Source organism: Frieseomelitta varia, unplaced genomic scaffold, assembly GCF_011392965.1.
Source record: "Frieseomelitta varia isolate USP_RPSP 00005682 unplaced genomic scaffold, Fvar_1.2 scaffold_590, whole genome shotgun sequence".
NCBI lineage: Eukaryota > Metazoa > Arthropoda > Insecta > Hymenoptera > Apidae > Frieseomelitta > Frieseomelitta varia.
The window spans coordinates 68,733-80,348 of NW_025110357.1; the positions used below are offsets into that span (position 1 = coordinate 68,733).

The 11,616-nt window shown below is 31.7% G+C and overlaps 2 protein-coding genes and 1 long non-coding RNA gene across 4 annotated transcripts; 1 reads left to right on the forward strand and 2 right to left on the reverse strand.

Annotated features, from left to right (window-relative positions):
* Positions 1-3,240: 3,240 nt before the first annotated feature.
* On the reverse strand, positions 3,241-4,023 carry LOC122534381. The gene is made up of 3 exons (XR_006307870.1): positions 3,866-4,023; positions 3,556-3,661; positions 3,241-3,315 (listed from the first exon to the last, which is right to left on the reverse strand). It is a non-coding gene; the product is annotated as an uncharacterized LOC122534381 (long non-coding RNA).
* Positions 4,024-6,941: 2,918 nt separating this feature from the next.
* Positions 6,942-8,318, reverse strand: LOC122534378 (mitochondrial genome maintenance exonuclease 1-like). Of its 2 annotated transcripts, none has more exons than XM_043664943.1 (4): positions 7,760-8,318; positions 7,496-7,703; positions 7,273-7,405; positions 6,942-7,195 (listed from the first exon to the last, which is right to left on the reverse strand). In XM_043664943.1, the coding sequence occupies exons 1-4, from the start codon at positions 8,250-8,252 to the stop codon at positions 7,040-7,042; spliced, it is 990 nt and encodes a 329-aa protein (XP_043520878.1). In that variant the 5' UTR covers positions 8,253-8,318; the 3' UTR covers positions 6,942-7,039. The 2 variants fall into 2 exon arrangements, with proteins under 2 accessions (XP_043520878.1, XP_043520879.1); XM_043664944.1 differs by having other exon boundaries at positions 7,040-7,158.
* Positions 8,319-9,979: 1,661 nt separating this feature from the next.
* LOC122534379 (glycine-rich protein-like) lies at positions 9,980-10,978 on the forward strand. Its single transcript, XM_043664945.1, has 3 exons — positions 9,980-10,316; positions 10,567-10,666; positions 10,778-10,978. The coding sequence occupies exons 1-3, from the start codon at positions 10,305-10,307 to the stop codon at positions 10,909-10,911; spliced, it is 246 nt and encodes an 81-aa protein (XP_043520880.1). The 5' UTR covers positions 9,980-10,304; the 3' UTR covers positions 10,912-10,978.
* Positions 10,979-11,616: the final 638 nt, after the last annotated feature.

An 11,616-nucleotide genomic window follows, 5' to 3' on the forward strand; every position in this document is an offset into this window, starting at 1 on the left:
CCCCCCGCCCCTCCCATTTTTTTACCCGCGTCGCGACGTAAAAAAAAAAAGAAAGAAACGCTAAGCTGTGTGCCCGGCTACGATAAACGCGACGCGTCGTAATCGGGGAAACGCTCGCGTGCCGATTTACTTCGATCGTTGCCAAGATGAAACACAACCGAGCTCGGGGTCACGTTTTCGAGAGTCGATCGAAATCACCGCTCGTCATTTTCATTTCGCACGCCACGTTATCGATTCCGTACACCGATTCTGCAATTTCCGAAGTTGAAATTGCAACTGCAATTATCGTGGTAATTGTGAGCGAGTGAAAAGTGCTGTAAAAAGGATTTATTATTTAATTCGTCAGCGTAGCTGTGTACTGAAAAAGAAAGGAAGCAAGTGGCCAGAAGGGTCACCAAATGATTACATTACAAACCGAGAATGAAATGCCTTTCTCTAGTTTCGTAACGCTGATTCACTGAATTAAGTCGAACATAAAACTGAAAAAAGAAATTTTTTGAAAATTGAAAATTCCCGAAACTGTGGCAGACAAATAATAATCCGTATTTAAATATTCGCAACACTAACTACGTGACTCCAGTGATCGTATTGATGATTGCTATTGATAACCATCTCTTTTACAGCTTTTCTTAGCTGCCTTGCAGATGATTCCACGATTTCAGTGGAAAGAGTTTGGGCAGTTTATAAACGCAACACTACATAAAAATGCAATTGAAACAATCGCGATGGAAAATATCGCAACGCTAATTCTTAAAGTGAATTCAATAGACTGATATATTTGTCTGAAGGGAAAACTACCCCAATTATTCGCGATAGTCACAAATCGCAACACTAGTCAATATTTTTTAAATTCAATATTAAATAAAATATAAAAGCAAAGGAATTCCAACACTATCTATTCTCTGAAAATTTACAATTTATAATAAAAAATGCTAAGAACAATCACGACATCATCGCAACTCTAATTCACAACACGAAATCTTGATGACTTCGCAACTCTAATTGTAATTAATTTCTGGAAACTAAAAAAAAAAAAAAACCGCGGTTTGCCCAATATGATGATGACAAGAAAATATTATATTACATACTACAATTACTAAAAGTGAGCATAGTGACAAAGTAGTAACAAGAATGACTTCCCATCGAGAGGATGGCAAGCCATTAGTTGCCCTCTTCTATGGCAATTTGCCGGGCCTCTTCGGCTTAAAGCCTCTTCTTTCTTCGGCGGTCCTGCCAGGCTGAAACTTAAATCTAGGCTCGAGTCTTCCTAATCGTAAACCAATAAATCACTCATAAAGTTGAAATGAAAAGATAAACCGCGATAGTTGACCCCAATACACATAAACGACCATCGATCATAGTGATCGTTGTTCGTTCGCGTATGCGTGCTCGAGCAACACCTACATAAACGTTCGTTTCGAGATCTACTCGCGACCTATCCGCGACCGCGACCGCGATACTAAATTCGAAAAATCGCAGAGTAAAACCAGAAACAAGTGGCATGCTCAACTTGTACCAATTTCACTGTCGGTTTTTCAAATTGGATTTCCTGAAACAGGTTGGACACGCGAAAAGGGGACACGCGACCAGAGACTGTGCCAACCTGCCCGGCCCTACCTACTTATAATTATACACAGACACACCAGAAAGTATGCTACCTGTCCTACACCTGTCGTGCTATATTTAAAAAATGGCAAAAGGCATGCATACCAACACACTCGCTCCACGGTTCTCACACATACACTCGGGCGCGACCTAAACTAGGGAGGATGTCCCGGGACACCTCCGACACCCGAGTGCCGCACACAACATTCACACTCTAATTTACGTACCACTTTCCTGAAATCAACTGATGATGGCTAGCGACCATTGCGTAAAATGTGATAAAAGTGATATGTATTTCTATTTTAATTAAATACGTTTCAATTTCAATTTTAACTAAATATTCATAATCGTGTTGTTACAGTTATACTGTATTTAACAGTATATATTGTGACTGTACTGATTGTAAAATTTATTCATTTTATAAAATTATATTACTTGACAGATAATAGCAAAAACGACGCATTTCCACAGCCTAACCACACACACACACAATGTAAAGAATACGTCGTGCACAATACACTAACGCATCATCAGTCGCTAAAAAATTATTGAGCTTACAAACTATGATCGTCATGCCCACTGTCTTTCTCCCACCCAAGTAGCACCTGGGCACGTGAGTGAGGTTCTGACAATAAACATGGAAAGGATTAAACCTGAAAATCCTAAACTAAAAAAATAATTAGTACATTTGTTTTGTGTCTAACGGACAAATATTCTTTGATATTAAAATTTAATGCAATGTAATAATATTTAATTTATATAAATACTTTAATATTTAATTTATAATTCAGATTCTCAAGATGAAAAAGTAATTGGCAACAAGAAAAAAATTTATTTAATAATTGACTCTGAGTTATTAATACAAATAACCTCAGACGATTCCATTATCAAAGCATATCTTTAAAAGCATAAAAGTAGTGTTCAAAATTTATTGCTTTGATTACAAAATCTGTCTGTCGCGAATTGTTTTCTTGCACCTAAAATTTCATTCATTTTTCACACGAAAAGAGAGAAGTTTCAATATATATTTTTATATTTTGAATTGTATACGAGTTTATAATATGACAAATCAAACAATTAAATCATTTAAAACATTCCTATGAAATATGATAAAAAATAAAATTAAAAATTATTCATAAATATATTATCATTGTCATTATACAATGATTGCAATTTTTATTACAACGAAATCAGAGGTTATCTGATTTCTTCACTACATCTTGTTCAACTAAAATCATTTCAATATTTATACTTTATACATATTTGATGTTTGCTAACATCCATTTGAAACATATTTTAATTTCAATAGTAACTACATACGATTGTTAAAAATTACAATTTCAACCAATTATCAATAATATATCGTTTTTACTAGTTATTAACATCATATTAATATCATTAACATAAAATTTTAATTAACAATATGTTAGAAATATAAAAAACGCGATGTGCAAGAAAACCTATCCTGAACTAATAAATAAAACACAGAATAAAGTGTTACTACTCACGGGTATAATAAATACCCGCGGTCACTATGCTCGTAAAAGAATCTACGTAATATACAACCAGTCACCCGTGCCGATACGGATCTTTCATCCTACGACATGATTGAATGACCAGAGGAACCAGAAATGCATGCGACTCACTATTAAGAACGTTATGATGAAATCATCGTCAAGTCCAAAGAAATCATCGTGGAAAAAGCGAAGGCTGAAAGCATAAAATATTGTAATTTCTTCTGAAAGATAATACTAATTAATATTAAAATTACTATTTAACTTAAAATCTTAATATTAATACCTACTCAATTCAAGAATAAAAATTTTCAATCAGATTCTGTTTTTTAATTATCTTTTTAATAATTAAAGCAAAATATAAAGAAAAAATTAATCGAAATCCCTTCCCGAAAAAAAGTCTACTTCCATTAAAATAACTCGAATGTTACCTTACCTCCATATTGAATTTATCGTTAGTTTTAATGGCGTCCTTTTGAATTTCATGGCGTCCTCGCCCTCTCTTTAACGCTTCAAAGTTTCCTTCGCAATCTGCCAATAATCTTTAAAAGAAAAAAAACTTTCAGATGAATGTATAATAGAGGCAAATTATATGGAAATGAAACAATAATCGAGGTGAAACACCGTTTTAAAAATTCGCAATACGAGCTATCAGCGAACGTAATAAAAAAAAAAAACGGTCAAAAGAGGAAAAGATAATTTGCCGATAAATTAAAATAATATTTGAAAAACTATTAAACAAGAACTTACGTTAGTTGAACGAAGTCAAGTAACGTGACTATGAAAAATGGCGTCGAAAGTATTACACAGTTAATAAATGTCACACGGAGTCATACATCTTATCACAACGATTTTCGACAATAGACTAACCCCCCCGCGCAACAGGTTCGCGTCCTCACCTAATTCGGCGAGGTGGGGGCGCGAGCGTGCACGAATAGAATTCGGCTGATTTATTAAAAAAATAAACCATTCTATGAGAATGTTTTGAAAAGCAAGAATATATATCGTATGTGTTTAGACATGAATATTTAACGTGATGAAATTTTATCTGATAGAATAAGAATTGACTAAATTGATGAATATAAACATAATTAGAGACGATGTGTTTCTTAACACGCAACATACTGACAAGATATTTCACGCACACGATTCCTTAAAAGAATTGTTATAACCGTAGATGTTATGACTGCATAATTATTAGTGTAAATTGTACTAACTTGTGATACACTTGCAGGACGCGACAATAACAAAGAATTTGATTGGTGCAGGTGCATACGTAACCGTGATTTTTCAAATTGCTTTGAGATTTCACTAGCACAATCATGGCAGTGTAGTTGGAACGTAAAAATTCTCTATGCAGAGTATTTCAATAGTTTCGTGAACGCCTATGTATGGAGACACATACTATGTATTCATTCCTAACCACAGAAAGGGTTAGGATCAAGAGTGATTAAGATTGAATATATATAATTACTCTTTTAAATAATGCTCACTATTCTAATTCGCAGACGTATTTGATAAAATAAATACAAATCTACGTGCTATTAATTGTAATCTTTACCTGACAACTTCTAGATGATGCTTCCTCTTGCTGCTTCTTCCCGCGTAGAACGAACGCTCTTATGTTGCACCTAACTACAGATCAATATCGATTATAATCGAGAATTGCAACAAGTGTATTGTGTATTCACCGTTTGGTGAAAATTGGCGCTGTAATCTTCAAAATCATTACGCGCGCATTTTGTATGAAGATATATTGTCTAACTTGGAACAAAAAATGTAGTTTTCTTTTTTTTTATCGACTCGTTTTAATTAATGAATGCGTCTCGTCTATCGGAGGATAAATGATATCTTAACTAAATTTTGGGGACTGAGATTATTTTATTAAAGATTCCAAGCAAATGATATTGATCTCAAAAATCTTCCTATTTGAAAATTGATGTCAGAATGAAAGTATCAAAAGTTATTTGAATTTCATACATGTTGATTTAAAGCAGTAGAATGTGTGGGAGAGATAAGAAATAAGGAAATAAATTGTCTATGCTAGTACAGCGTTGAAGTAATCTGAAATCTAAATGTTCGCAGTAAGCAAGTTCTTGACTAACGTGATCAATTTCAGAGCTTACAATTAGATTTATTGGTCCAGAATGATTATTATCAAGATGTTCTAGAAACTTGAGGAAAACACAAGATAATGTATCAACATGTACAAACAATGCGCAAACGTAAACTGGTCAGAAGTTGAAGACACTTTTCAAATTTTCAAATTTCCAAAGTCTCAAATTTTCGAATTTTCGAATCTTTAAAGATTCTATAATTGTATAAATTCGTTGATGCATAAAACCACAGTTCGTTGCTTTTTCGACAGATACATCCGCAGGAGTTTCCCTCTGTAAAAGTTATCGTTTTCATAATTCATCTCGTTCAAAGAGGGGATTCACACTAGGGGTTGACCGACCAATGAAAATATGTCCCTGTTATGAGAGGATCAACAAGGATTAGGTAGAAGATTTAGGATTGTCTCGTGCCTACTATTCGCTAAACTCTAATCCGAAAAATATGATTATCTCTCTACCGAACGCGCCTTAGTACACTAACACTCTATAACATATTTTTAAGATTTACTTTATAACATAATACAATCATACCTAACAATCACTACTATAAATTCTTTGAATAATGACTTTAGTTATATCACAAATATTATATTACAATAATATCACAAATTGTTCGATTATATTTTGCTAAAAAAATATTTTAAGTAAAATTAATCTGTAGTCAATTAATTTCAAAATGCAAAATATTCATTTATACAAATAAAAAGGAACATGTACATATGAAATAAATAAACGTGCAATATTGTCATTACGAAATTTTCTATCTGTATCATAAAACTACATATCACAATCGGTATCATAAGCTACGAGATAAATATCAATTAAACCGTAAATAACATGACAGAATTGCGTTATTTTGTTATCAGTTTATCTGCAAACACATTTTTCAACGTTTGTCGTGGCAAACTTTCCATATGCCGCGTTAATCCAGACGGCTAAGAATTACTCGGATTCAAATACGGCGAAATGCAAGGAAAGATACGTTTTCGCTACATAGCTTCACCATTAGTTTACGGTTCCCAAGGGTAAACGAAGGGTTGCGCATCGCGCTTATAAGGGCCTGTAACGGGGAGTTGGCCAATGTCGCGTACTTCGGAGGGTGGCGAGTTATAATTGCTATACGTTAACCAAGGTAGACAGGTGGGGAAACGACTTCGTATGAAACATGCTTGATACCTTTCGTAGGCTCGGCTAGATTATAATAATTGATAGCACTTTATATTTCGAAATATGATCTTCACAAAGAAATATATATAAGTGACTGTACACTAAAATTTATTTGATACACTTGAGATACTAAACGACGAGAAAAAATATTTGAAAATATTAAGCTTTTCATATAGATATTCAATAATTTAAGAAACTATTAAACATAAGAATGAATTTCTTTACAATCGTAAATCAATTATATTTTTAGATTTAAATATTGTGTATGAACATTACGTTCCCCTTACACATAACTTTTCTAAATAAGAAAAAGATTGATTCACAATATTTTTAATAAAATCTGAATGAATATTCCGTAATATTGCAAGAAATTATTTTTTCTAAATAATGTTAAATTGAAGAAGTTGCAATAGTAAGTGTAATTAACATAGATTGTTTAATTTTTCAATAATACATATATATGTACATATATGTATAGGATATTCAATCAGTCACACTTTCTTTTTTCACACTCTTCCTTTTTTAACATTATTTTCATTCTTTTATTGTTTCTAAATTGAAAATATTTAGATAATAGTATTTTATTCGTACAAAAATAAAATAATGTGGGGCATATTATCAATTTACAACAATAAATTAAGTATTTAAATTAACTTTATTATAGTTTGTATAAAACTGTTCCAATCGATTCAACCATTCTTCCCAAGCTGTTTGTAAAGCATCATCCTTCAATTCATGGATAGTTGCAAATTCACCTTTTGTATAAGCAACAATAATCAAACCTCTATTTACCTGTTGGCGCAATTATATATATAACTTATATAAAGGTAATTAAATATTTTTCAACACTACTTCTAAAGGGTAGTTACCTTAAATGAGTATTTGTTAAAAGAATTTATAGCTCCAATGTAAGCAGCAATTTCTATTGGGGTATTAAAACTTGTTGCAAGTGATGTTTTTTGTTGTGCTGACTTTTTCCAACCAATTACATATGTGTGATCCCTAAATAATTACAGAAGTGTACAGTACTATAATGGTAAACCTCTAATAATTTGTATTTCCCTATTATAACAAAGCCAATCTCTGTTATACCTGTAAGAAGCAATACAGTCTATAATGCCTTTATATTGCAATGCTGGATGTATCACATCTACTCCAAGCGCATGAATATTTTGTATATTACGTAATACTGGATATGCACTCAAATATGCTGATTTGATAGAAAGTGGAATTTCAGTTTCTTTACACGACAACACATTTTGCATACAAGAGTGAAATAATTTATTATCGTTTAATATACCTAAAAATGCACAATCGTTATTATCTATTTTTATTTCTAGCATATAAATGTTATACCTTTACAATATGTCTTAAAATATTCTTCTCCGTATGTATCAATCATATTTTTCTTCCATGTGTCTAAGGCAGCTTTTACTTTAGGAGGCATGGTTTCATTGAGAATGTACGTTACATCTGGAATTTTGGAATTTTCACTACTTTCTAAACATTGCATCTCATAATTTTCTGTTATTCCATCGCCGAAAATAGAAAATGATTTTATGTTTCTCATGACTTTAATCTTATTTACAACTTCTAATTTATTTACAGCTTCGTTATTTTGGGTTTGTTTATACACATTGTCAATACTATTATTGGATACAGATGCCTGGTTTAACTCTGTCTCAAAATTTGTAGCATTCTGCAGTTTAGAAATCTCCTGTGTTTCTACTGTTCCATTATTCACCTTTGAATTATTTGTGTATTCCTTTAAAACTTTGTTTTCCTTAATATTTAATTTTAAAAGTGCTCTACCTGCACTTTCTGCAATCTTTAACCGAAACATATTCATAAAATTATAAAGTAGAGATCAAAATATTATTCTATTAAGTAAGTAAGAAATATATAATCTTATAATCCAATTACATTACTGGAAAACATTTTATACACTATCGCTATCATTTTTTTCTGATATTCATCATTTTCAATTTTATAACCAATAAGTGATGTTCAATGATCAACATAACATTTTAGTACTATTTCTACTGACTTATAGTGCCATCTATTCATCATTGTCGTATTTATCTAGTGAATATTCTGTTCTGTCGATAACGAAGTTTTTACTAGAAATTACCTATAGTGTTTGTGTCACTATACGTATTTTATTATTAATAAAAATTTATTTTATCTTTTATATTTTCAAATTTTCCTTATAAATATTTTCCTGATGTCAACACAATGAAGACACATTCATCTCATATTAATTTACAGATAATATAACATGAAACAGGTTGATTGTGGAAACATTTCTCTCTTTCACATTTCTTACTGTGATTATCATATAAAATATATCATATAAAATATATTGAAATCTGTAGTCAAATAAGGTTAAGCGAAATTTATTAAAAATATATACACTCGTAAATTTATTAGAATCTGGATGCTATAATTTTAAATTATTTTCGAATGGGCGATCCGTGTACTTTAGGAAGAAGAACGATCGTTGAACTCCAATGGCCACACATCACGGCCAATGAACGTAAAACGTGGCCGTAATTTATCAGGCTTTACACGGTTCGGTTCGTTTTAGCTCACGGTTGCAATTTCGGAGTTAGCCGCTTATCAAGTTACCGGGTATCAATCTAATGATGTGGAGTGCAACCCTCTTCGTTGATATTACACAATAACCTGGTTCACGATCTCTGATACCTTTCGAAACTGACCATTTAATAACATCTACTCGTTTAAATCTATAAGAAATTGTTTCAGCTTTTCCTGATTACATAATCGTAATGGTGTAATTACTTTTACACCGAAACAAGACGGAGAAAATCCTGATTAAATTGATTTAGAAAATCCTGATTAAATTAACTTAGCTTTTTTAGATTCCTATCGAGCGCTAATCTTGGATCATACGATATAAAATCGGTGATATGTATCGGGTCAAACTATTAATCAATCAGAAATATATAATAGTAAAAATACATATATAAATAGGTATATAATGAAAATTATACGTGACCGAGCACAGGGAGGAAGTGCAAGCATAGAATACTAACATGAAAATTTGCGTTCGCATTTTTACGTAACAATGCAACCGAAAACCGTTGTAACAGTGAAAGTTAGACAAGATGAAATTCGAGACGCACGGAAAATATAAGCTAACGCCAGATTAACGCATCTTGTTATGTCAATTGCGTCGTATGAAGGAAAAATCGTCGTGTGAAGTTGCGTCGTGAAAGAAGCTCATCCATTTTCGAAGAATCCTATATCCGATTCTTAGGTTAATCACAAATATAATATCATACGATATTTTCCTCTACAGACGAGTTATGAGAAATCATATTTTTATTTTTCACAAGAGAGCAAATTGCCCCACACTCCTCATAATTTGAAAATATTACAATATCGAAGATAAATAGCAGGTGACTTGAAAAAAAAAAATAATCGATCTAATACTAGTCGATCAGTTTAATTCAAAATTTACGCGCGCAAGGAAACCATATAATAACTTGCACTCTTTCAAAATTTGTTGGAAACGATTTCGAAACCAGAAAGAGCAACAAATCTATGCCTTTCGTTTATGAATAGTGATTTAATTATGATATCTATTTGCTAATCTTCACAATTTATCTATTTTTTTTCCAACTGAGTTAACGGCACCGTCTAATGTCATCGCAATGGTCTCTCATTGAAAACATTTCGTGACAAGATAGCAGCGGTGAAATAACGCGTTAGAAAGGTGCGTAAATATACGTACACACAAGGGTGATTAAACTTTGCTGGGATGCGATACCACAAGGAAAAGACTCCGGCAGTATAAAAGGGGCTGCATTCTGTCTAGACTGCATCAGTTTCAATTGCAAATCGACCATTGCTGCACATAATACTAGCAACTAGCAACATGAAATTCTTCGTAAGTAATATTAAACCTCTATTATATTCTAATTAATATTTACATACAATCTTAACAAACCAGGATCTAATACTTTGTACAAACATCTTGAATGTAAATGAAATATTTAATTAATTAAAATGAGAATATGTTATACCATCGAATAATCGTAGTAAGGAAAAATTTACTTCTTTTTCTAGAAAAAGATGTTTAATAAAATCTGTCTATCGTACAATGTATGTATATTTAAGGCGTTATACGTTATTTTCAGGTGGTTCTTATTATTATCGTTTTAATATCTCCCTTATATGCCCAATCTGAAGAAAAAGATATCGAGAAGAGAGGCATTTATGGTTTGGGAGGGGCTTATGGTAACTATCCATTAATTTAATTTTTATATATTTTATATTATATAATTGAATTATTGAATGCTGTCACATACCAGTATAACATGGATTAAAATTTTACTTTTTTAATTACAGGATTAAGCAGTATATCGTACAGAGTTCCAGTAGTCCACACTTTACCTATTATCAGTGGATATAGAGGATATGGCCTTGGAAGTTATGGATACGGTCTTGGATATGGAGGATACGGGAATTATTTTGGATGGTGAAAAATAAAAACAATATTATAATATACTTTAACAATGCAGCTTTACTTTGTGGTATTATACTTTTTTATATATTTAATAACAAAAGGAGCTTTTATATTGATGTTCAAAATAAATTTTTAATATCTTCTTAACTAGTGTTATTATTATTTCCCTATTGTGCCCCATTAAAAATAGTTATTGTTAAATAAAAATTTAAATATAAATCTTAATTTATTTGGATGAGATTAATAATCTTGAAATTAAAATTATTTTTAATCATTTTTCATAGATAGTCAATGGGTTCGTGTCTAAGATAAAGATAATATAGAAATAGATTTTATCTATATTTTGGTGACATTGAAGTCCGATATTTCGTCGCCAGGTGAAGTTGTGAAAATGTAAAGTCGCAGTTGTACATTTGTTGCCGGTTTACATTTATTTAATTATCAATTAAAAGTTAAAACAATCATGAGTTTTTTATTAAGAAACGTAGTGAGCGCAGCTAGATCTTCTTTTACAAGATCCATTGAAGGTATAGCTAGTGTATCGTTATCACCTAACCTCTAACTCAACCTATCCAAATAGAAAAATCATTAATTTTATGTACGAACACAGTTTTTTGATAAGAGATATATTTGTTTCGTAGCAAGCAAACCGCAGTTAACTAGATTATGTGCAAACCCTGACACTCAAGGTATTTAACTTTCTTTTGTATTTAACAGACTT